Source organism: Bombina bombina, chromosome 6 (genome assembly GCF_027579735.1).
Source record: "Bombina bombina isolate aBomBom1 chromosome 6, aBomBom1.pri, whole genome shotgun sequence".
In the NCBI taxonomy this organism is placed as follows: Eukaryota; Metazoa; Chordata; class Amphibia; order Anura; family Bombinatoridae; genus Bombina; species Bombina bombina.
Window position 1 is genome coordinate 1059419168 of NC_069504.1, and position 27362 is coordinate 1059446529.

General features: G+C 40.8%; 1 protein-coding gene across 16 annotated transcripts in view; it reads right to left on the reverse strand.

The window, feature by feature from the left end:
* Positions 1–27362, reverse strand: part of MICAL3 (microtubule associated monooxygenase, calponin and LIM domain containing 3) — an 809998-nt gene that overhangs the window by 239646 nt on the left and 542990 nt on the right. For 13 of the 16 annotated variants that reach the window (XM_053718886.1, XM_053718885.1, XM_053718900.1 and 10 more), the window contains 2 exons: positions 5730–5882; positions 5316–5378 (listed from right to left, as the gene is read on the reverse strand). The exons of 1 other annotated variant lie outside the window; for it this stretch is intronic. In XM_053718886.1, the coding sequence (XP_053574861.1) occupies positions 5316–5378; positions 5730–5882 (216 nt within the window). The remainder of the gene's footprint in view (positions 1–5315; positions 5379–5729; positions 5883–27362) is intronic. 2 more of the 16 variants (XM_053718895.1, XM_053718899.1) reach the window with 2 other exon arrangements.

Consider the following 27362-nt stretch of genomic DNA (forward strand, 5'->3'; position numbering starts at 1 on the left):
GGACCATAAAGGAAAGGGTCCCCCAATAAGTCAAAAAGTCGTCTAAATAGAACACGCAGCCGCACAATCCTATAACGTAAAGAACAACAAGGGGGAACAAACACCCCTTCCCTTCCCTATCTCTTCCCTCAAATTCCTCCCCTCCTAGTTCTCCCCCCCCCTTCCTCTCCCATTATCCTCTCCTCCGTCAGTTTATAAAATGTTTAAAACTGTTCAGTAAAGAGTTCTATGCATATTGACTTTGCACTTGTCTATCCAACTTATTTTACCAAAGTGTATGATCATGTTATTGAAGCAAATCATATTTATTTTGTATCTCTGTCTGAACTTTGATAAATAAATTAAAAATAAATAAATATTAAATCGCAAATGTCCCGCCATCTCTGGGGAAAACAATACACCCTGCGCGGAGGGGACATTAACATCGGGGACCTCAAAGGTAAAAGGAGTATGTGATTGGGAAGGCTCAGAAGGCCCAGGATCCCCCAAGCCCAAGGGACCCGGCAAACTATCCAGGCGCGGGGGACAAGATTGGCAGACTTGCGATAACAGGACCAAATTACGGTCCTCATTCGAGGATGACTCAGAATTACAATCCTTACCCAAGAACGACTTAGGATCTGATATAAAAATAATCCTGGCATTGGAATCCTCCATGGCTTAAGACTGCACAAGATAAACAGGGATTGGGAAAAAAAAACTGGCACCTGACACCCACAATGGCTGGGGGCACTCACCACCTCCTAAGATCAGAACTTAGCGGAGCCGACTCTTTCCACCGTTGCCACTCAGTCAGGAATGTGGGAGGGGAAGAAGACCCACCCAAGCGTAAAAACGCGTCCGGTCACCAGATGCCCAGCGAAATCACAAAAAGCGCATCACTAAAGAGAGGCAAAAATAGGCCCACAGAAAAAGTTAAGCAAGTCTGAATAAAATAGGCATAACCCGAAGGTATAGTTCTAGGCTGTGTAAACCACAACCGAAAGAACAAGCCAATATGTGCCACCAAGGCAAATGTCTCGGCCGCAGAGCCCCTATGCACACACACAAGCAAGTTGAGTCACATAAGAAACATGATAAAAAACCCTACCCCGTTCACTAATCCACCCTACGGAGAAATTATCCCATGATTCCCAGATTGGAGCAGAAGGTGCCTCAGCGAGACCCATACTTATCAGTCATAATAATCACATTACAGATAATGGAATAAAATGAAACAATATTACCAGAATCTACGCCATGGAACAGGAACACAGCCTTTCAAGTGTGACAAATAGCATTGCCTCCGTCATGGACTTGAGAGAAGACAGCATGTAGCGAAACGAAGTTCAGCAACGCCAAGTGCTAATTTATGATTGGTGGCTGCACATACAAAATAGAAGAGGATGTCTGAGCAGAAGAGGGGGACTTTTGGTTCCTAGATTGATAAAAGGAACGAAAATGGTTAGAAGCCCTGCTCTTACCCTTAGACTTCTTGTACTGAGGGGCACTGAAAAGGAAGGGACAAAAGCCTAGACTTAGAAACCATGTCAGCAGACCATGATTTCAACCATAAACTCCTCCTGGACAGGACTGCTAATGCCATATTTTTGGCAATAATCTTAAAATCAACAACAGCGTAACAAATGAAAGCATTAGCTGACCTTAAAAGTCTCAACTGATTCTGAAAGTCTTCAACAGCAGATTTGTATGAAAACTGCTCAGATCAGTTCTAACACAAGAATAGAAGCTGCAGCAACACAAGCAATACTAACTACTGGCCTAAAAAGGAAGCTTGCTTGCTGAAAAGACTAGCTTCCTATCCATAGAGTTTTTAAAAGAAGTAATGGGGCTATTTCTACTTTGGCTAAACGTACTACTATTCCTCTTGAGGAATGATAGTTTTTCAAAGTTCAATGTTAGAAACAGGTAAAGTAAACTTTTAAAATTTTAAAGGGAATACCAGGCTTAGACCACTCTTTAGAAATTATTTCAGAGATCGCATCAGAAACCAGAAAAACCTCCAGTGGCTTAGCAGTAGTTTTAAGAATCAAATACAATTGCTTAACAGACTTATCCTCGGAAAGCTTAGGATCCTGAACTCCTAAAGGTACCTAAAAGTTCTCTTAAGAGAGAACGTAGATGTTAAAGTTTAAACAGAAGAGAGGATGATTCTGTATCTTGATTAAATACATCCAAAAAATAAGCAGCTTAACAGTATTCAAAATCTTACCCCCTCCACCAGATAAGACCAAAACAAACAGAGGAGCGCTATATATCCATTAAATAAAACGTTGGGAAAGGAACGATGTGCAATAACCGTCTCCATGCACGTGCAACCTAGGCTAACACACACAAGAAAACTAAACGTGCAAGGCGCACAACACATGCTCAACTTGCTCTAGACCAGTGTTTCTCAGACTTTTTGTAGCAAGTGCCCCATCAGGCATAAATATTTGCCCTAAGTACCCCCAAATGCACATAAATATTATTAGGTAACAAAAATAAGTGAAATGCACCAGAATGTGGGCAATAGATAATGAAAGGGCAAGCCACTGAGTACCCCTTACCTAAGCCCCAGGTACCCCCAGGGGTACATGTACCACAGGTTAAGAAACTAGACTCTAGACAATAGTATCACACGCAAAAACTACACCCCTGAAGCAGCAAGAATTCAACATGCGTTTTTATAACTCAAACACACTCAAAATAAACTTTGCACGCTAAAAAACAGGATGTATATAATAATGTAGGTTCCTGCAGTCCAAATTCCTATATAGAACATATAAGAAAAAAATGCCTGTCATAATAGTCCCCAGGCAATGATGTACAATACTAAGAGTACCTACTAATAGCCTATAGTCTTTGTAAGTGTTGACAAACTACATACTTACCTAATAAGCAACCACACTACTAGAGTTACCATCTGCAAAAAAAAAACTGCTTCCAGTAGATAGCCTATCCAGTACACGCAACAGCAGAGGTTCTGAATATGTGGAGTAGAACAATGATCAAACAGGAGGAGACTAGGGACCAGCCCCCGCAACACCTGCGGCAGGCCTGTGATTAACTCCTACTGGGTGTATTTGTGACACTACCTAATACACCATAAATTTCCCTCTGTCCAAACAAAGAACAATATAATAACATCTGGAGCACCACCATTCTTCACCGTCTTCCTGTGGTAAAGATAAGACTAACTTCCAGTTACAGGACTGGAATTCCCAGGAGAAATGGCTTGTGGACTATCACCACTTTTATGAAAGAAATATATGGGGGGGGGGGGGCGACAAAAAAAAAAAAATTGCTAAAGAATGTAATTAAAAGGGAACACGTCAGAGGCAAAAAGAGACTCTACCATCACAGATAGGTAATTAGTTAGTGTGAACCCTGGGCCAACACCCAAGAAGGGAGAAAGCAGAAAAAAAATGATTGGGACTAAAGTAAAGTTCCATCCGAGAGTGCCTACATGTTTTCATTCTCCAACAGCTTGAAGAACAAGAGCTTTTTTCAGTCAACAACATTGGATGGGCCAAAAAGGAATATTTACAGAAAGGTTGAGAAAACGTCATGTCTAAGTGCCCATTTCTAAAAAACAATCATTACAATGACCTTTTAAAAAGCAGAACTGGAAGTCCCAGCAAAAAAATAGTTTTAAAGAAAAAACAAATCAAATTGTGGTGTTTTCCAGAATAATGTGATGGACCAAATACCACTGACAGAATCATTAGATAATCTTGTCCTAGTGGAGAGCTTTAGAGGATTGGGTGATAAATCTTAAGATAAAAGATATAGATGAAATGGAAGATGGATAACGGAAATCCTAAAAAGTGAAACAAGGTCTACAAATCAAAGGGCAACAAGAATTGTGCATTGACTAATTTACTTGTATTGATCAACACCATGTACTGTATAATGACTGTAGGAGTTAAGCTGGGGAAAAGTGCCAAGGAGCAGTTGACGGATTCTCAAAGGCACTTAGGATTATATACAGAAAAAAACAGTACATTGTACTTACTGTAATTGGAGTAAAGATGAGGAATGGGAGAACATCACTTGTGTAATTCATATACCATAACACCTTATCAGTAGGTTGTGCTGAAGAATATTAAATACTGACCTCCTAGTTAGGTCCAGAGGAAGATTTGCCTAATATAGAAGTGGAGAACTTGCATATAGTTTGTGCTTATAGCACTGCGGCATCTGTTGGTGCTCTATAAATAATAATAATAAAGTGTGACAACCGTTCAGTGCCTAATAAAAAAGTGTGACAACCGTTCAGTCCCTAATAAAGTGTGACAACCATTCAGTCCCTAATAAAGTGTGACAACCATTCAGTCCCTAATAAAGTGTGACAACCGTTCAGTCCCTAATAAAGTGTGACAACCATTCAGTCCCTAATAAAAAAGTGTGACAACTGTTCAGTCCCTAATTAAATGTGACAACCATTCAGTCCCTAATAAAAAAAAAGTGTGACAACCATTCAGTTCAAATCCCAGAACCCAACACATAATTCATGGGTATGAAGAAAAGCTCTCTGGCAGAACCCTTGCAGTTTATCTGAATGAAACATAAGGTGGGACCCTTGCAATTTAAACATATGGAACAGAGGGGTCAGAGTTGTGCATATGAGCTGCTGCACAGAATCCACCCAATAGTCTACAAAAAAGAAGAGTGTAGCTCTTAGGAAAGTGACCTTCTCCAAGAAGAAGCTGGGGGGAAAAAATGGTGGAAGAGAAATGTGGATGGGATTGGATTCTTGTTCAGGAGTGAGTTTAAAACTGCTGCCCGTCTCCCATTGGTGGTTTGATATTAAACCAATAGTAATAAACAAATCTCTTGCTTCATGTGCTGCCATATGACTTTTTAACTAATTTTAAATCCTATGGTTGTTTTCTGTAGCCCCCCCCCCATATTGACAGTAAAGGCAAGAAAGGTTTGACACATTTTAATGCTCTATAAGATAACAATTTAATGAAAGTGCTATGTTGTATATAATAAATATATATAATATACCTGCAAAAACAAATGTAAACAGTAGGCTAGCGGTAAGTAGGAAGGCAGAAGCAGTTTTGATAAAATATTACACATTTAGATACCTGGCATTTAGCAAGCAATAGATGTGTAACCTAGCGGGACCAGCGATAAATAGGTCCTCTACGGTGCAGAAATTGTGAAGGGGATCAGAGAAAGGTGCTATTTTATACTGTAGGAAACCTAAACATGTGCAAAAGCTACATCAAGCGCAGAGCGCACATGCAGTGCAAATGGTCTGCCTTGCCACACAAAGTGCTCTAAACAGGATACAGTGACAACTGCATGTCTACTTAGTCTACCTCTAGATACAGAATCCAGCCATGCTTGTATGGGGTCTAGACGCTGGGAGGGGAGATTGACCGCTGTGGCAGAAGAAATAACAAAAATAAACAAATAAAAATAAAACAGAATGAAGGAACTAAAAGTGAATTGCAATTCTTTAAAATGTTCTAACGCTCAGGGTTTTACCTTTACTTCGTTGAACTTACCTGGGGGTAGTTTTGCTTCACATTTTTTTAAGATGTTAAAATCTTTTATTTTGTGTCATCAGCAGGAAATATTTGTATCTAATACCAACTACATATTAAAACCTGTAGAAATCTGCTCAGGGTTGCCTTCTGCACCAGATGTGATTACTGTAGCACTGGGACATATGCGTTAAGTTTGTTTGCGTATTTACTTTAGAACCATGGTGAGGAGGGGGTGGTTATTACCTTCAGAATTAGACGAGGAGCTCTCTCTTTCAACCTCATTCTTAACCCCTTCTTGATCTTCCTTAACCTCATGGACATGTGTCCAATGTACATCTGCTTTAATTTCCATAGGGTCCACAGGTGAGAGAGCCTGCTGGAGCTTGAGGTTCCCAGCTAAAGAAGTGCACAGGAAGGATCGAGGAAGAGAAAGGGACAGGCACAAAAGTAAATGTAAAGGACAGAAAGCAGCTGTTATATAGTTAGAGACAGAAAGCATTATAGAGATTTATAGACGCTTGATATAGAATGCATAGTAATGTAGCCTGGTAAAAACAATTCAAGAGAATTGTTTACAACAGTAGTCATATCAGATACACCACTACTGCTACAGGAGGAGCTATAGCCTCATATCAGAGATTACCAGTACACCTCTATTGCTACAGGAGGAGCTATAGCCTCATATCAGAGATTACCAGTACACCTCTACAGTTACAGTAGGAGCTATAACATCATAACAAAGATTACCAGTACACCTCTACTGCTACAGGAGGAGCTATAACATCATAACAGAGATTACCAGTACACCTCTACAGTTACAGGAGGAGCTATAACATCATATTATAGATTACCAGTACACATCCACAGTTACAGGAGGAGCTATAACATCATATCATAGATTGCCAGTACACCTCTACAGTTACAGGAGGAGCTATAGCATCATATCATAGATTACCAGTACACCTCTACAGTTACAGGAGGAGCTATAGCATCATATCATAGATTACCAGTACACCTCTACAGTTACAGGAGGAGCTATAGCATCATATCATAGATTACCAGTACACCTCTACAGTTACAGTAGGAGCTATAACACCAAATCATAGATTACCAGTACACCTCTACAGCTACAGGAGGACCTATAGCATCATATCATAGATTACCAGTACACCGCTACAGGAGGAGCTAAAGCATCATATCAGAGATTACCTGTACACATCTACAGCTACAGGAGGAGCTATAGCATCATATCAGAGATTACCAGTACACCTCTACAGCTACAGGAGGAGCTATAGCATCATATCATCATATCAGGAAATCATCAGTACACTCCTACAGCTACAGGAGGAGCTATAGCATCATATCAGAGATTACCAGTACACCTCTACAGCTACAGGAAAACCTATAGCATCATATCAGAGATTACCAGTACACCTTTACAACTACAGGAGGAGCTATAGCATCATATCAGGAAATCATCAGTACACTCCTACAGCTACAGGAGGAGCTATAGCATCATATCAGAGATTACCAGTACACCTCTACAGCTACAGGAAAACCTATAGCATCATATCAGAGATTACCAGTACACCTCTACAGCTACAGGAAAACCTATAGCATCATATCAGATTACCAGTACACCTTTACAACTACAGGAGGAGCTATAGCATCATAATAGGAAATCACCAGTACACCTCTACAGCTACAGTAAGCACTATAGCATCATATCAGGAAATTACCAGTACGCCTCTACAGCTACAGGAGGAGCTATAGCATCACATCAGGAAAACATAATTTATGCTTACCTGATAAATTCCTTTCTCCTGTAGTGTGATCAGTCCACGGGTCATCATTACTTCTGGGATATTAACTCCTCCCCAACAGGAAGTGCAAGAGGATCACCCAGCAGAGCTGCTATATAGCTCCTCCCCTCTACGTCACACCCAGTCATTCGACCAAGAACCAACGAGAAAGGAGAAGCTAAAGGGTGCAGTGGTGACTGGAGTATAATTTAAAAATTTAGACCTGCCATAAAAAACAGGGCGGGCCGTGGACTGATCACACTACAGGAGAAAGGAATTTATCAGGTAAGCATAAAACATAATTTATGTAAGAACTTACCTGATAAATTCATTTCTTTCATATTAGCAAGAGTCCATGAGCTAGTGACGTATGGGATATACATTCCTACCAGGAGGGGCAAAGTTTCCCAAACCTCAAAATGCCTATAAATACACCCCTCACCACACCCACAATTCAGTTTAACGAATAGCCAAGAAGTGGGGTGATAAAAAAAGTGCGAAAGCATATAAAATAAGGAATTGGAATAATTGTGCTTTATACAAAATCATAACCACCACAAAAAAAGGGCGGGCCTCATGGACTCTTGCTAATATGAAAGAAATGAATTTATCAGGTAAGTTCTTACATAAATTATGTTTTCTTTCATGTAATTAGCAAGAGTCCATGAGCTAGTGACGTATGGGATAATGACTACCCAAGATGTGGATCTTTCCACACAAGAGTCACTAGAGAGGGAGGGATAAAATAAAGACAGCCAATTCCTGCTGAAAATAATCCACACCCAAAATAAAGTTTAACGAAAAACATAAGCAGAAGATTCAAACTGAAACCGCTGCCTGAAGTACTTTTCTACCAAAAACTGCTTCAGAAGAAGAAAATACATCAAAATGGTAGAATTTAGTAAAAGTATGCAAAGAGGACCAAGTTGCTGCTTTGCAGATCTGGTCAACCGAAGCTTCATTCCTAAACGCCCAGGAAGTAGAAACTGACCTAGTAGAATGAGCTGTAATTCTCTGAGGCGGAGTTTTACCCGACTCAACATAGGCAAGATGAATTAAAGATTTCAACCAAGATGCCAAAGAAATGGCAGAAGCTTTCTGGCCTTTTCTAGAACCGGAAAAGATAACAAATAGACTAGAAGTCTTACGAAAAGATTTCGTAGCTTCAACATAATATTTCAAAGCTCTAACAACATCCAAAGAATGCAACGATTTCTCCTTAGAATTCTTAGGATTAGGACATAATGAAGGAACCACAATTTCTCTACTAATGTTGTTGGAATTCACAACTTTAGGTAAAAATTCAAAAGAAGTTCGCAACACCGCCTTATCCTGATGAAAAATCAGAAAAGGAGACTCACAAGAAAGAGCAGATAATTCAGAAACTCTTCTGGCAGAAGAGATGGCCAAAAGGAACAAAACTTTCCAAGAAAGTAATTTAATGTCCAATGAATGCATAGGTTCAAACGGAGGAGCTTGAAGAGCTCCCAGAACCAAATTCAAACTCCAAGGAGGAGAAATTGACTTAATGACAGGTTTTATACGAACCAAAGCTTGTACAAAACAATGAATATCAGGAAGAATAGCAATCTTTCTGTGAAAAAGAACAGAAAGAGCAGAGATTTGTCCTTTCAAAGAACTTGCGGACAAACCCTTATCTAAACCATCCTGAAGGAACTGTAAAATTCTCGGTATTCTAAAAGAATGCCAGGAAAAATGATGAGAAAGACACCAAGAAATATAAGTCTTCCAGACTCTATAATATATCTCTCGAGATACAGATTTACGAGCCTGTAACATAGTATTAATCACAGAGTCAGAGAAACCACTTTGACCAAGAATCAAGCGTTCAATCTCCATACCTTTAAATTTAAGGATTTCAGATCCTGATGGAAAAAAGGACCTTGTGACAGAAGGTCTGGTCTTAACGGAAGAGTCCACGGTCGGCAAGAGGCCATCCGGACAAGATCCGCATACCAAAACCTGTGAGGCCATGCCGGAGCTACCAGCAGAACAAACGAGCATTCCTTCAGAATCTTGGAGATTACTCTTGGAAGAAGAACTAGAGGCGGAAAGATATAGGCAGGATGATACTTCCAAGGAAGTGATAATGCATCCACTGCCTCCGCCTGAGGATCCCGGGATCTGGACAGATACCTGGGAAGTTTCTTGTTTAGATGGGACGCCATCAGATCTATTTCTGGAAGTTCCCACATTTGAACAATCTGAAGAAATACCTCTGGGTGAAGAGACCATTCGCCCGGATGCAACGTTTGGCGACTGAGATAATCCGCTTCCCAATTGTCTACACCTGGGATATGAACCGCAGAGATTAGACAGGAGCTGGATTCCGCCCAAACCAAAATTCGAGATACTTCTTTCATAGCCAGAGGACTGTGAGTCCCTCCTTGATGATTGATGTATGCCACAGTTGTGACATTGTCTGTCTGAAAACAAATGAACGATTCTCTCTTCAGAAGAGGCCAAAACTGAAGAGCTCTGAAAATTGCACGGAGTTCCAAAATATTGATCGGTAATCTCACCTCCTGAGATTCCCAAACTCCTTGTGCCGTCAGAGATCCCCACACAGCTCCCCAACCTGTGAGACTTGCATCTGTTGAAATTACAGTCCAGGTCGGAAGCACAAAAGAAGCCCCCTGAATTAAACGATGGTGATCTGTCCACCATGTTAGAGAGTGTCGAACAATCGGTTTTAAAGATATTAATTGAGATATCTTCGTGTAATCCTTGCACCATTGCTTCAGCATACAGAGCTGAAGAGGTCGCATGTGAAAACGAGCAAAGGGGATCGCGTCCGATGCAGCAGTCATAAGACCTAGAATTTCCATGCATAAGGCTACCGAAGGGAATGATTGTGACTGAAGGTTTCGACAAGCTGTAATCAACTTTAGACGTCTCTTGTCTGTTAAAGACAGAGTCATGGACACTGAATCCATCTGGAAACCCAGAAAGGTTACCCTTGTCTGAGGAATCAAAGAACTTTTTGGTAAATTGATCCTCCAACCATGATCTTGAAGAAACAACACAAGTCGATTCGTATGAGATTCTGCTAAATGTAAAGACTGAGCAAGTACCAAGATATCGTCCAAATAAGGAAATACCACAATACCCTGTTCTCTGATTACAGACAGCAGGGCACCGAGAACCTTTGTAAAAATTCTTGGAGCTGTAGCTAGGCCAAACGGCAGAGCCAAAAACTGGTAATGCTTGTCCAGAAAAGAGAATCTCAGGAACTGATAATGATCTGGATGAATCGGAATATGCAGATATGCATCCTGTAAATCTATTGTGGACATATAATTCCCTTGCTGAACAAAAGGTAAGATAGTCCTTACAGTTACCATCTTGAACGTTGGTATCCTTACATAACGATTCAATATTTTTTAGATCCAGAACTGGTCTGAAAGAATTCTCCTTCTTTGGTACAATGAAGAGATTTGAATAAAACCCCATCCCCTGTTCCGGAACTGGAACTGGCATAATTACTCCAGTCAACTCTAGATCTGAAACACATTTCAGAAATGCTTGAGCTTTTACTGGATTTACTGGGACACGGGAAAGAAAAAATCTCTTTGCAGGAGGTCTCAACTTGAAACCAATTCTGTACCCTTCTGAAACAATGCTCTGAATCCAAAGATTGTGAACAGAATTGATCCAAATTTCCTTGAAAAAACGTAACCTGCCCCCTACCAGCTGAGCTGGAATGAGGGCCGCACCTTCATGTGGACTTAGAAGCAGGCTTTGCCTTTCTAGCTGGCTTGGATTTATTCCAGACTGGAGATGGTCTCCAAACTGAAACTGCTCCTGAGGATGAAGGATCAGGCTTTTGTTCTTTGTTGAAACGAAAGGAACGAAAACGATTATTAGCCCTGTTTTTACCTTTAGATTTTTTATCCTGTGGTAAAAAAGTTCCTTTCCCACCAGTAACAATTGAAATAATGGAATCCAACTGAGAACCAAATAATTTGTTACCCTGGAAAGAAATGGAAAGTAAAGTTGATTTAGAAGCCATATCAGCATTCCAAGTTTTAAGCCATAAAGCTCTTCTAGCTAATATAGCTAGAGACATAAACCTGACATCAACTCTGATAATATCAAAAATGGCATCACAGATAAAATTATTAGCATGTTGAAGAAGAATAATAATATCATGAGAATCACGATGTGTTACTTGTTGCGCTAAAGTTTCCAACCAAAAAGTTGAAGCTGCAGCAACATCAGCCAAAGATATAGCAGGTCTAAGAAGATTACCTGAACACAGATAAGCTTTTCTTAGAAAGGACTCAATTTTCCTATCTAGAGGATCCTTAAACGAAGTACCATCTGACGTAGGAATAGTAGTACGTTTAGCAAGGGTAGAAATAGCCCCATCAACTTTAGGGATCTTGTCCCAAAATTCTAATCTGTCAGACGGCACAGGATATAATTGCTTAAAACGTTTAGAAGGAGTAAATGAATTACCCAAATTATCCCATTCTTTGGAAATTACTGCAGAAATAGCATCAGGGACAGGAAAAACTTCTGGAATAACTACAGGAGATTTAAAAACCTTATTTAAACGTTTAGATTTAGTATCAAGAGGACCAGAATCCTCTATTTCTAAAGCAATTAGGACTTCTTTAAGTAAAGAACGAATAAATTCCATTTTAAATAAATATGAAGATTTATCAGCATCAACCTCTGAGACAGAATCCTCTGAACCAGAGGAATCATCAGAATCAGAATGATGATGTTCAGTTAAAAATTCATCTGTAGGGAGAGAAGTTTTAAAAGATTTTTTACGTTTACTAGAAGGAGAAATAACAGACATAGCCTTCTTTATGGATTCAGAAACAAAATCTCTTATATTATCAGGAACATTCTGCACCTTAGATGTTGAAGGAACTGCAACAGGCAATGGTACTTTACTAAAGGAAATATTATCTGCTTTAACAAGTTTGTCATGACAATCAATACAAACAACAGCTGGAGGAATAGCTACCAAAAGTTTACAGCAGATACACTTAGCTTTGGTAGATTCAGCACTTGACAGCGATTTTCCTGTAGTATCTTCTGACTCAGATGCAACGTGAGACATCTTGCAATATGTAAGAGAAAAAAAAAAAACAAAACAACATATATATAAAGCAAAATTGATCAAATTCCTTAAATGACAGTTTCAGGAATGGGAAAAAATGCCAAAGAACAAGCTTCTAGCAACCAGAAGCAATAAAAAATGAGACTTAAATAATGTGGAGACAAAAGTGACGCCCATTTTTTCGCGCCAAATAAGACGCCCACATTATTTGGCGCCTAAATGCTTTTTGGCGCCAAAAATGACGCCACATCCGGAACGCCAACATTTTTGGCGCAAAATAACGTCAAAAAATGACGCAACTTCCGGCGACACGTATGACGCCGGAAACGGAAATAGAATTTTTGCGCCAAAAAAGTCCGCGCCAAGAATGACGCAATAAAATGAAGCATTTTCAGCCCCCGCGAGCCTAACAGCCCACAGGGAAAAAGTCAAATTTTAAGGTAAGAAAAATGTTAAATTAAAATGCATTATCCCAAATATGAAACTGACTGTCTGAAAATAAGGAAAGTTGAACATTCTGAGTCAAGGCAAATAAATGTTTGAATACATATATTTAGAACTTTATAAACAAAGTGCCCAACCATAGCTAGGAGTGTCACAGAAAATAAGACTTACTTACCCCAGGACACTCATCTACATATAGCAGATAGCCAAACCAGTACTGAAACGAGAATCAGCAGAGGTAATGGTATATATAAGAGTATATCGTCGATCTGAAAAGGGAGGTAAGAGATGAATCTCTACGACCGATAACAGAGAACCTATGAAATAGACCCCTTAGAAGGAGATCACTGCATTCAAATAGGCAATACTCTCCTCACATCCCTCTGACATTCACTGCACGCTGAGAGGAAAACCGGGCTCCAACTTGCTGCGGAGCGCATATCAACGTAGAATCTAGCACAAACTTACTTCACCACCTCCATCGGAGGCAAAGTTTGTAAAACTGAATTGTGGGTGTGGTGAGGGGTGTATTTATAGGCATTTTGAGGTTTGGGAAACTTTGCCCCTCCTGGTAGGAATGTATATCCCATACGTCACTAGCTCATGGACTCTTGCTAATTACATGAAAGAAATTATGTTTTCTCCTGTTAAGTGTGATCAGTCCACGGGTCATCATTACTTCTGGGATACCAATACCAAAGCAAAAGTACACGGATGACGGGAGGGACAGGCAGGATCTTTATACAGAAGGAACCACTGCCTGAAGAACCTTTCTCCCAAAAATAGCCTCCGAAGAAGCAAAAGTGTCAAATTTGTAAAATTTGGAAAAAGTATGAAGCGAAGACCAAGTTGCAGCCTTGCAAATCTGTTCAACAGAGGCCTCATTCTTAAAGGCCCAAGTGGAAGCCACAGCTCTAGTGGAATGAGCTGTAATTCTTTCAGGAGGCTGCTGTCCAGCAGTCTCATAGGCTAAACGTATTATGCTACGAAGCCAAAAAGAGAGAGAGGTAGCAGAAGCTTTTTGACCTCTCCTCTGACCAGAATAAACGACAAACAGGGAAGACGTTTGTCGAAAGTCCTTAGTTGCCTGTAAATAGAATTTTAGGGCACGAACTACATCCAGATTGTGCAGAAGACGTTCCTTCTTTGAAGAAGGATTTGGACACAAGGATGGAACAACAATCTCTTGATTGATATTCCTGTTAGTGACTACCTTAGGCAAGAACCCAGGTTTAGTACGCAGAACTACCTTATCCGAGTGAAAAATCAGATAAGGAGAATCACAATGTAAGGCTGATAACTCAGAGACTCTACGAGCCGAGGAAATAGCCATTAAGAACAGAACTTTCCAAGATAACAATTTTATATCAATGGAATGAAGGGGTTCAAACGGAACACCCTGTAAAACGTTAAGAACTAGGTTTAAACTCCATGGCGGAGCAACAGTTTTAAACACAGGCTTAATCCTGGCCAAAGCCTGACAAAAAGCCTGAACGTCTGGAACTTCTGACAGACGTTTGTGTAACAGAATGGACAGAGCTGAGATCTGTCCTTTTAAGGAACTGGCGGACAAACCCTTTTCTAAACCTTCTTGTAGAAAAGACAATATCCTAGGAATCCTAACCTTACTCCAAGAGTAACCTTTGGATTTGCACCAATATAGGTATTTACGCCATATTTTATGGTAAATCTTTCTGGTAACAGGCTTCCTAGCCTGTACTAAGGTATCAATTACTGACACAGAAAATCCACGTTTTGATAAAATCAAGCGTTCAATTTCCAGGCAGTCAGCTTCAGAGAAATTAGATTTTGATGTTTGAAGGGACCCTGAACCAGAAGGTCCTGTCTCAGAGGCAGAGACCAAGGTGGACAGGAGGACATGTCCACTAGATCTGCATACCAGGTCCTGCGTGGCCACGCAGGCGCTATTAGAATCACAGATGCTTTCTCCTGTTTGATCCTGGCAATCAATCGAGGAAGCATCGGGAAGGGTTTGGAACACATAAGCCTTCCCGAAGGTCCAAGGTGCCGTCAAAGCATCCACCAGGGCCGCTCCCGGATCCCTGGATCTGGACCCGTAACAAGGAAGCTTGGCGTTCTGTCGAGACGCCATGAGATTTATTTCTGGTTTGCCCCAACGTCGAAGTATTTGGGCAAAGACTTCCGGATGAAGTTCCCACTCCCCCGGATGAAAAGTCTGGCGACTTAGGAAATCCGCCTCCCAGTTCTCCACTCCCGGAATGTGGATTGCTGATAGGTGGCAAGAGTGAGACTCTGCCCAGCGAATTATCTTTGATACTTCCATCATCGCTAGGGAGCTTCTTGTCCCTCCTTGATGGTTGATGTAAGCTACAGTCGTGATGTTGTCCGACTGGAACCTGATGAACCCCCGCGTTGTTAACTGGGGCCAAGCCAGAAGGGCATTGAGAACTGCTCTCAATTCCAGAATGTTTATTGGCAGGAGACTCTCCTCCTGAGTCCAAGATCCCTGAGCCTTCAGGGAATTCCAGACAGCGCCCCAACCTAGCAGGCTGGCGTCTGTTGTTACAATCGTCCAATCTGGCCTGCTGAATGGCATCCCCCTGGACAGATGTGGTCGAGAAAGCCACCATAGAAGAGAATTTCTGGTCTCTTGATCCAGATTCAGAGTAGGGGACAAATCTGAGTAATCCCCATTCCACTGACTTAGCATGCACAATTGCAGCGGTCTGAGGTGTAGGCGTGCAAAAGGTACTATGTCCATTGCCGCTACCATTAAGCCGATCACCTCCATGCATTGAGCCACTGACGGGTGTTGAATGGAATGAAGGACACGGCAAGCGTTTTGTAGCTTTGTTAACCTGTCTTCTGTCAGGTAGATCTTCATTTCTACAGAGTCTATAAGAGTCCCCAAGAAGGGAACTCTTGTGAGTGGAAAAAGAGAACTCTTCTTTTCGTTTACCTTCCACCCATGCGACCTTAGAAATGCCAGTACAAATTCTGTATGAGACTTGGCAGTTTGAAAGCTTGAAGCTTGTATCAGAATGTCGTCTAGGTAAGGGGCTACCGAAATTCCTCGCGGTCTTAGCACCGCCAGAAGAGCCCCCAGAACCTTTGTGAAGATTCTTGGAGCCGTAGCCAATCCGAATGGAAGAGCTACAAACTGGTAATGCCTGTCTAGGAAAGCAAACCTTAGGTACCGGTGATGATCTCTGTGAATCGGTATGTGAAGGTAAGCATCCTTTAAATCCACTGTGGTCATGTACTGACCCCTTTGGATCATGGGTAGAATTGTCCGAATAGTTTCCATTTTGAACGATGGAACTCTTAGGAATTTGTTTAGGATCTTTAAATCCAAGATTGGTCTGAAGGTTCCTTCTTTCTTGGGAACCACAAACAGATTTGAGTAAAATCCCTGTCCGTGTTCCGACCGCGGAACCGGATGGATCACTCCCATTAGTAACAGATCTTGTACGCAGCGTAGAAACGCCTCCTTTTTTATTTGGTTTGTTGACAACCTTGACAGATGGAATCTCCCCTTTGGGGGAGGGGATTTAAAGTCCAGAAGATATCCCTGAGATATGATCTCTAGTGCCCAGGGATCCTGGACATCTCTTGCCCAAGCCTGGGCGAAGAGAGAAAGTCTGCCCCCCACTAGATCCGTTCCCGGATCGGGGGCCCTCAATTCATGCTGTCTTAGGGGCAGCAGCAGGTTTTCTAGCCTGCTTGCCCTTGTTCCAGGACTGGTTAGGTCTCCAGCCTTGTCTGTAACGAGCAACAGCTCCTTCCTGTTTTGGAGCAGATGAAGTTGATGCTGCTCCTGCCTTGTAATTACGAAAGGAACGAAAATTAGACTGTCTAGCCCTAGGCTTGGCTCTGTCTTGAGGCAGGGCATGGCCTTTACCTCCTGTAATGTCAGCGATAATTTCTTTCAAACCGGGCCCGAATAAGGTCTGCCCTTTGAAAGGTATGTTAAGTAACTTAGATTTAGAAGTAACGTCAGCTGACCACGATTTTAGCCACAGTGCTCTGCGTGCCTGAATGGCGAAACCGGAATTCTTAGCCGTAAGTTTAGTTAAATGTACTACGGCATCTGAAACAAATGAATTAGCTAGCTTAAGTGTTTTAAGCCTGTTTGAAATTTCTTCGATAGTAATTGAGTCAAGAGTCTCTTCCAGGGACTCGGACCAAAAAGCGGCCGCGGCCGTGACAGACGCAATACATGCAAGGGGTTGTAGTATAAAACCTTGTTGAACAAACATTTTCTTAAGGTAACCCTCTAATTTTTTATCCATTGGATCTGAAAAGGCACAGCTATCCTCCACCGGGATAGTGGTACGCTTAGCCAGAGTAGAAACTGCTCCCTCCACCTTAGGGATCGTCTGCCATAAGTCCCGTGTGGTGGCGTCTATTGGGAACATTTTTCTAAATACAGGAGGGGGGGAAAAGGGTACACCGGGCCTATCCCACTCCTTAGTAATTATCTCTGTAAGCCTCTTAGGTATAGGAAATACGTCAGTACTCGCCGGTACCGCATAGTATCTATCCAGCCTACATAACTTCTCTGGAATTGCAACGGTGTTACAATCATTCAGAGCCGCTAATACCTCCCCTAGTAGAACGCGGAGGTTCTCAAGCTTAAACTTAAAATTAGAAATGTCTGAATCCACTCTATTGGGATCAGAACCGTCACCAGCAGATTGAAGCTCTCCGTCCTCATGTTCCGCATACTGTGACCCAGTATCTGATATGGCCCTAGCATTATCAGCGCACTCTGTTCTCACCCCAGAGTGGTCACGCTTCCCTCTAAGTTCGGGTAATTTAGACAAAACTTCAGTCATAACATTAGCCATGTCCTGCAAAGTGATTTGTAATGGCCGCCCTGAAGTACTCGGCGTTACCATATCACGCACCTCCCGAGCGGGAGATTCAGGTACTGACACGTGAGGCAAGTTAGTCGGCATAACTTTCCCCTCGTTGTTTGGTGAATGATGTTCAATTTGTACAGATTGACTTTTATTTAAAGTAGCATCAATGCAATTAGTACATAAATTTCTATTGGGCTCCACTTTGGCTTTAGCACATATAGCACAGAGATATTCCTCTGAGTCAGACATGTTAAACACACTAGCAATTAAACCAGCAGCTTGGAAATACTTTTCAATTTAATTTTCAATAGTATGAAAAAAACGTACTGTGCCTTTAAGAAGCACAGAAGTTATGACAGTTGAGAAACAATAAAACGGATAAACTATAAAATCAAATTCTTTCCGGTAAAAATATAATTTTAGCAAAGGATTGCCCCCATTAGCAATGGATAACTAACCCTTAAATGGCAGAAAAAAAAGTACAGAATATAACGTTTTTTATCACAGTCAAGCACTATCTCACAGGTCTGCTGTGAGTGATTACCTCCCTCAAAATAAGTTTTGAAGACCCTTGAGCTCTGTAGAGACGAACCGGATCATGCAGGGAAGAAAAACAGACTTGTGACTGAATTCCTGATGCGTAGTAAAAGCGCCAAATTAAGCCCCTCCCCCTCACACACAACAGTGAGGGAGATCAGTAAACTGTCAAAAATTAAATAAAATGCCCGCCAAGTGGATAATTAGTGCCCAACACAATTTTTCACCCAGTACCTCAGAAAATTAAACGATTTAACATGCCAGCAAAACGTTTAACCTCAATAAATAAATTGTCACAGAAACCTACTGCTAGCCGTTCTCACTGCAATATAGGCTAAGGTTTTATTCATACAGTATCATTCCAGTGAAGTGCCATTCCCCAGAATACTGAAGTGAAAATATACATACATGACAGCCTGATACCAGTTGCTACTACTGCATTTAAGGCTGAACTTACTTTATATAGGTATTTGCAGTATTTTCAAGTCAATTCCATTCTCAGAAAATAATAAGCTGCCACATACCTCTTTGCAGGTGAACCTGCCCGCTGTCCCCTGATCTGAAGTATACCTCACCCCTCAGATGGCCGAGAACAGCAACATGATCTTAACTACTCCGGTTAAAATCATACAGAAACTCAGGTAGATTCTTCTTCAAATTCTCCCTGAGAAGGAACAACACACTCCGGTGCTGTTTTAAAATAACAAACTTAGTAAACTAAGTAAAATCACCACAGTCCTCTCACACATCCTATCTATTAGTTGGGTGCAAGAGAATGACTGGGTGTGACGTAGAGGGGAGGAGCTATATAGTAGCTCTGCTGGGTGATCCTCTTGCACTTCCTGTTGGGGAGGAGTTAATATCCCAGAAGTAATGATGACCCGTGTACTGATCACACTTAACAGGAGAAATCACCAGTATGCCTCTACAGCTACAGGAGGAGCTATAGCATCACATCAGGAAATCACCAGTATGCCTCTACAGCATGAGCTATAGCATCATATCAGGAAATCACCAGTACGCCTCTACAGCTACAGGAGGAGCTATAGCATCACATCAGGAAATCACCAGTATGCCTCTACAGCATGAACTATAGCATCATATCAGGAAATCACCAGTACGCCTCTACAGCTACAGGAGGAACTATAGCATATCAGTAAATAACTAGGTCACTCCTACAGCTACAGGAGCTATAGCATCATAACACTGCTACAATTATATGAGCTATAGAATCATATCAGGAAATCACCAGTACACCTCTACAGCTACAGGAGGAGCTATAGCATCACACCAGGAAATCTCCAGTACACTCCTACAGCTACAGGAGGAGCTATAGCATCATATCAGTAAATCACCAGGTCACTCCTACAGCTAAAGGAGCTATAGCATCATATCAGGAAATCACCAGTACACTCCTACAGCTACAGGAGCTATAGCATCATATCTGGAAATCACCAGTACACTCCTACAACTACAGGAGGTGCTATAGCATCATATCATGAAATCACCAGTACACCACTACAACTACAGGAGCTATAGCATCATATCATGAAATCACCAGTACACTCCTACAGCTACAGGAGCTATAGCATTATATCAGGAAATCACCAGTACACTCCTACAGCTACAGGAGCTATAGCATCATATCAGTAAATCACCAGTACACTCCTACAGCTACAGGAGGAGCTATAGCATCATATCATGAAATCACCAGTACACCACTACAACTACAGGAGCTATAGCATCATATCATGAAATCACCAGTACACTCCTACAGCTACAGGAGCTATAGCATTATATCAGGAAATCACCAGTACACTCCTACAGCTACAGGAGCTATAGCATCATATCAGTAAATCACCAGTACACTCCTACAGCTACAGGAGGAGCTATAGCATCATATCATGAAATCACCAGTACACCACTACAGCTACAGGAGGAGCTATAGCATCATATCAGGAAATCACCAGTACACTCCTACAACTACAGGAGGAGCTATAGCATCATATCAGGAAATCACCAGCACGCTCCTACAACTACAGGAGGAGCTATAGCATCATATGAGGAAATCACCAGTACACTCCTACAACTACAGGAGGAGCTATAGCATCATATCAGGAAATCACCAGCACACTCCTACAGCTACAGGAGGAGCTATAGTATAATATCAGTAAATCACCAGCACACTCCTACAACTATAGGAGCTATAGCATCATATCAGGAAATCACCAGTACACTCCTACAGCTACAGGAGAAGCTATAGCATCATATCGAGAAATCACCAGTACACTCCTACAGCTACAGGAGGAGCTATAGCATCATATTGAGAAATCACCAGTACACTCCTACAGCTACAGGAGGAGCTATAGCATCATATCATGAAATCTCCAGTACACTCCTACAGCTACAGGAGGAGCTATAGCATCATATTGAGAAATCACCAGTACATTCCTACAGCTACAGGAGGAGCTACAGCATCATATCAGGAAATCACCAGCACACTCCTACAACTATAGGAGCTATAGCATCATATCAGGAAATCACCAGCACACTCCTACAAATATAGGAGCTATAGCATCATATCAGGAAATCACCAGTACACTCATACAAAAATAGGAGCTATAGCATCATATCAGGAAATCACCAGCACACTCCTACAACTATAGGAGCTATAGCATCATATCATGAAATCACCAGTACACTCCTACAACTACAGGAGGAGCTATAGCATCATATTAGGCAATCACCAGTACACTCCTACAACTACAGGAGGAGCTATAGCATAATATCAGTAAATCCCGAGTACACTCCTACAGCTACAGAAGGAGCTATAGCATAATATGAGGAAATCACCAGAACAACTCTACAGCTACAGGCGGAGCTATAGCATCACATGAGGAAATCACCAGTACACTCCTACAGCTACAGGAGGAGCTATAGCATCATATCATGAAATCACCAGTACACCTCTACAACTACAGGAGGAGCTATAGCATCATATCATGAAATCACCAGTACACCTCTACAGCTACAGGAGGAGCTATGGCATCATAACGAGAAATCCCCAGTACACTCCTACAGCTACAGGAGGAGCTATAGCATCATATCAGAGATTACCAGTACACTGCTACAACTACAGGAGGAGCTATAGCATCATAACAGAGATTACCAGTACACTCCTACAACTACAGGAGGAGCTATAGCATCATATTAGAGATTACCAGTACACTCCTACAACTACAGGAGGAGCTATGGCATCATAACAGAGATTAACAGTACACTCCTACAACTACAGGAGGAGCTATAGCATATCAGGGAATTATCAGTACACTCCTACAACTACAGGAGGAGCTATAGCATTATATCAGGGAATCACCAGTACACTCCTACAACTACAGGAGGAGCTATAGCATTATATCATGAAATCACCAGTACACTCCTAAAACTATAGGAGGTGCTATAGCATCATATCAGGAAATCACCAGAACAACTCTACAGCTACAGGCGGAGCTATAGCAGTCACATGAGAAAATCACCAGCACACTCCTACAACTATAGGAGCTATAGCATCATATTGAGAAATCACCAGTACACTCCTACAACTATAGGAGCTATAGCATCATATCAGAGATTACCAGTACACTCCTACAACTACAGGAGGAGCTATAACATCATATGAGGAAATCAACAGTACACTCCTACAACTACAGAAGGAGCTATAGCATCATATAAGGAAATCACCAGTACACTCCTACAACTATAGAAGCTATAGCATCATATCAGGAAATCACCAGAACAACTCTACAGCTACAGGAAGAGCTATAGCATAATATCAGTAAATCACCAGTACACTCCTACAACTACAGGAGGAGCTATAGCATCATATCAGGAAATTACCAGTACACTCCTACAGCTACAGGAGGAGCTATAGCATTATATCATGAAATCACCAGTACACTCCTACAACTATAGGAGCTATAGCATCATATGAGGAAATCACCAGAACAACTCTACAGCTACAGGCGGAGCTATAGCATCACATGAGGAAATCACCAGTACACTCCTACAGCTATAGGAGGAGCTATAGCATCATATGAGGAAATCACCAGTACACTCCTACAGCTACAGGAGGAGCTATAGCATCATATCATGAAATCACCAGTACACTCCTACAACTACAGGAGGAGCTATAGCATCATATCAGTAAATCACCAGTACACTCCTACAACTACAGGAGGAGCTATAGCATCATATGAGGAAATCACCAGTACATTCCTACAACTACAGGAGGAGCTATAGCATCATATTAGGCAATCACCAGTACACTCCTACAACTACATGAGGAGCTATAGCATTATATCAGTAAATCACCAGTACACTCCTACAACTACAGGAGGAGCTATAGCATCATATCAGTAAATCACCAGTACACTCCTACAACTACAGGAGGAGCTATAGCATCATATCAGGAAATCACCAGTACACTCCTACAACTACAGGAGGAGCTATAGCATAATATCAGTAAATCCCCTGTACACTCCTACAGCTACAGGAGGAGCTATAGCATCATATGAGGAAATCACCAGAACAACTCTACAGCTACAGGCTGAACTATAGCATCACATGAGGAAATCACCAGTACACTCCTACAGCTACAGGAGGAGCTATAGCATCATATGAGGAAATCACCAGTACACTCCTACAGCTACAGGAGGAGCTATAGCACCATATCATGAAATCACCAGTACACTCCTACAACTACAGGAGGAGCTATAGCATCATATGAGGAAATCACCAGAACAACTCTACAGCTATAGGCGGAGCTATAGCATCACATGAGGAAATCACCAGAACAACTCTACAGCTACAGGCGGAGCTATAGCATCACATGAGGAAATCACCAGTACACTCCTACAGCTACAGGAGGAGCTATAGCATCATATGAGGAAATCACCAATACACTCCTACAGCTACAGGAGGAGCTATAGCACCATATCATGAAATCACCAGTACACTCCTACATCTACAGGAGGAGCTATAGCATCATATTAGGCAATCACAAGTACACTCCTACCCCAAGGCAGAACATACAGTGATCTGAGATGTCATCGCAGAAAATGCAGCATGTCTGCAGAAAGAACAGGACACATGCAGGAACTGTTAGTGCTTGAACTTTGTAGTGCTGCTCCACATTAGACAGTTCTCTTCAAACAGAGCTGTGCTCTGGCTGTACTGTGTCAAATTTCCTTAACACAGTGCATCCAGGGCAAAGTGCTGTTTGAAGTGAGCAGTCAAATATGCAGTAGCGCTGCAAAGCAGCAGCACATTGCTTGTTGACTGGCTCTTAGAGATTTCCCAGTCTGCAAAACTGATTATTCTAAATGTAAGAGCACTGCATCTTTTTATTACTAGATTTCTATGTTAGACCAAGAGAAAAGGAAACAGATTTATTAAAGAGACATTTTAAAATTTCTTTTTTTTTTGTATGCAGCTAATTTGCAATGCAATTTTCAACTACTGCACTATATTATAAAACATTAAAAATTGCTTTATTCTTCAGCTAACCAATACTGTACATTGCAATTGAACTGGTGCCTTAGTGCAACTGTCTAATTTAGTATTGAATTTTATTTAAAAAATTACCTGCAGAAAAAATTTCACTAAAAAAATCTCATGGCAGAAAGTAAAGAAAAGTTCTGCCTCTGGGCACTCCTACAACTACAGGAGGAGCTATAGCATAATATCAGTAAATCCCGAGTACACTCCTACAGCTACAGGAGGAGCTATAGCATCATATGAGGAAATCAACAGAACAACTCTACAGCTACAGGAGGAGCTATAGCATCATATGAGGAAAGCACCAGTACACTCCTACAGCTACAGGAGGAGCTATAGCACCATATCATGAAATCACCAGTACACTCCTACAACTACAGGAGGAGCTATAACATCATATTAGGCAATCACCAGTACACTCCTACAACTACAGAAGGAGCTATAGCATCATATGAGGAAATCACCAGTACACTCCTACAACTACAGAAGGAGCTATAGCATCATATGAGGAAATCACCAGTACACTCCTACAACTACAGAAGGAGCTATAGCATCATATGAGGAAATCACCAGAACAACTCTACAGCTACAGGAGGAGCTATTGCATCATATTAGGCAATCACCAGTACACTCCTACAACTACAGGAGGAGCTATAGCATAATATCAGTAAATCACCAGTACACTCCTACAGCTACAGGAGGAGCTATAGCATAATATCAGTAAATCCCCAGTACACTCCTACAGCTACAGGAGGAGCTATAGCATCATATCAGTAAATCCCCAGTACACTCCTACAGCTACAGGAGGAGCTATAGCATCATATCAGTAAATCACCAGTACACTCCTACAACTACAGGAGGAGCTATAGCATCATATCAGAGATTACCAGTACACCTCTACAGCTACAGGAGGAGCTATAGCATCATATCAGAGATTACCAGTACACCTCTACAGCTACAGGAGGAGCTATAGCAGTCATATTAGGCAATCACGGACTGATCTGGTTATGTTGTCTTGAGAGGTTATGCTCCCGATATTTATACTATTTTTATTGGCACTTGTGAATGGTCTCTCCCATGTTGCTATGAACAGGGTACACTAGTATTGAGAACTATAGGCTGCAGCTTAGCAGCATTTATTTATACGAACATCCTGCTATTTATGTACCAGAAAGCATAGATCACATTGGTTTACCTGCCCAGACACTACCTGTTTATTTTGGTGACAGGTCTGGTATATACTTGATATGATATTTATGTGATTTGGGCTATGTGGTTGTGATGTTTCTGTTTTATGTATTTTATTTGTGCTATATTTTTCTGACTGAGTGCACTTGATGAAATAAAGACATTTTTTGAGAATTTTTTCTATAAAAAAAAAAGTGCTGTTTCTCCTTACTTATTAGTTTAAATGTAATGATTTTCGCCCTCTCCCTTCTTTGGATTAATCTAGGGACAGGATTGTTGGGTTATCACAATCTCAGATATTTAGGGCAAATTATTGATAACTATTTGTCGTCTGTCAGGTTGGTACAATGATCAGAACAACTTACTGCAAACAAACATGTCAGTCACTGCCCTCCTTGAATATTATAAGGTTTTCTATTACACTAATGTTATAGTTGTACAGAGCCAAGAAGCCTTGTCACATGGAAATTGAAAAAGCAACATGAACGTGTCATGTTTTCTGGAATTAGGAAACAAATTTGCCTTTATTTAAGATATATGCGTTTACAAAAGACTAAATTAAACATATTCAACAAAAGCTGTTCATACCTTGCAAAGCAAAACAGAATTTTAACTGGTGCATTAGCAAAGTCACAATGCAGAAGGGAAGTTTTCTGTATTTTAACTAGGATTAAAACTAATTTCCATCAATAAAAATGCAGTTTAGTTTCTATAATGTCACAACAGAACATGCTCAACAATTTATGGATAACTAAAAATTTATAAAAATTTTTTAGTTCCTCCTGTATAAGAGTAATGTAATAGTGATTAACAGAATAGCGGATTTCATACTTTATTTCCTGATATGTGACACAAAGAATAATCTCAAATTGTTAACACCAGGCTGCCACAACAGAAATTGAGAGAAAATATCACTATACCCTTTAATTCCTTTAAATGGACATTCTAGTGCAATAAACATATTATAAAATGTTATCACAAATGCTCATTTATGTTTGCTTAATGTGATAGTAAACGCTTCCCTTACGAAAAAACAGATCCAGAATGTTAGTGATATTTTAGAAGGAGTTTCATTCAATAGTTTTAATGAATATGCGCTATAACTTACTTTTTAATATAGATATACAATTCAAATTCCCCACACTTTGCTGCCCACTTCAGAAGTCAATGTTTCTGTGAGCTAAAGGTTTGAAATGTTGTCCAATCAGCGCTCTCCCCATATGGCACTTTTGTTGTAGCTAGAGTGCTGATTGGACAACAATTTAAACCGTTAGCTCACAGAAAAAATTACTTTTGAAGTGGGCGGCGGAGCACAAAGTATTTGAATGTTATATCTATATTAAAAAGCAAGTTATAGCGCAACTTCATTACAACTGATGAATTACCATCACTTTAACTTCTGCAAAGGGAATAAACACAGAGCTGCGATACCTTTTGCTACCGCCAGGGGGTAGCATATGTACATATATTTGCAGGGGTTAAACACACTCAGAAACTAGCATTTGTTTAATATGATGCAACATAGTATTTTACTATTACACTACAACATCCCTTTAATACATAGAAGGTACACCTAACCTTTCCTTATGGGTACCTTCCATTAAACAACATTCTGTGTATATTATTATATACCTTAGCGGCAAGTAAATCATTACTCATGCAACGCAGATTACTTGAAATAAATGTCTTGTTTTTTAAAAAAATTTTTAGAAAGCCATTGTTTTTCAATTCTTGATGACAATAATTGACAAATTTATTGGAAACATATGAGCCTCCTAGAATACAGAGCCAGCCATAACATTTTTAGGGAGGCAAGGAATAATTTTATATATTGATACATATTGGATTAAACAAAAAAAAAAAAAACTGCCAGGACAATAATTTTAGGAGTTAAAGCTCCCTGGCTTACTGAGTTTTATCAAGCACTGCTTTAGAGGGACAGTAGGATAAAAAATAAACTTTTATGAGAGTGTGTGCAATTTTAAACAACTTTCCAACTTCTATGATCAAATTTGCTTCGTTCTCTTGGTTTTCTTTGTTGAAGAGTAAAACTAGGTAGGCACAGGAGCAGCTGTGCACTACTGGGAGCTAGCTGAGCACATTGGGTGAGCTAGTGACAAGAGGCCTATATGTGCAGCCACCAATCACCAGCTAGCGCTCAGCACTACTTTGCTCCTAGCTTTACTCGCCAACAAAGCATACCAAGAGAACATGAAATACATTTTTAAGTTTCATGTCCCTTTAAGAGGTGAGTCACATTATTTGATCTAATAACAAAGACTGGCTACCTCAAGATGAGTAGAATTTTGTAACCATACCGTGAATTACTATGTGAAAGAGAGAGGGGTCATAGATGAAGATTACTTTTACATCCCTGCTCCTGGTTGTTGCTCTAATTACAGAT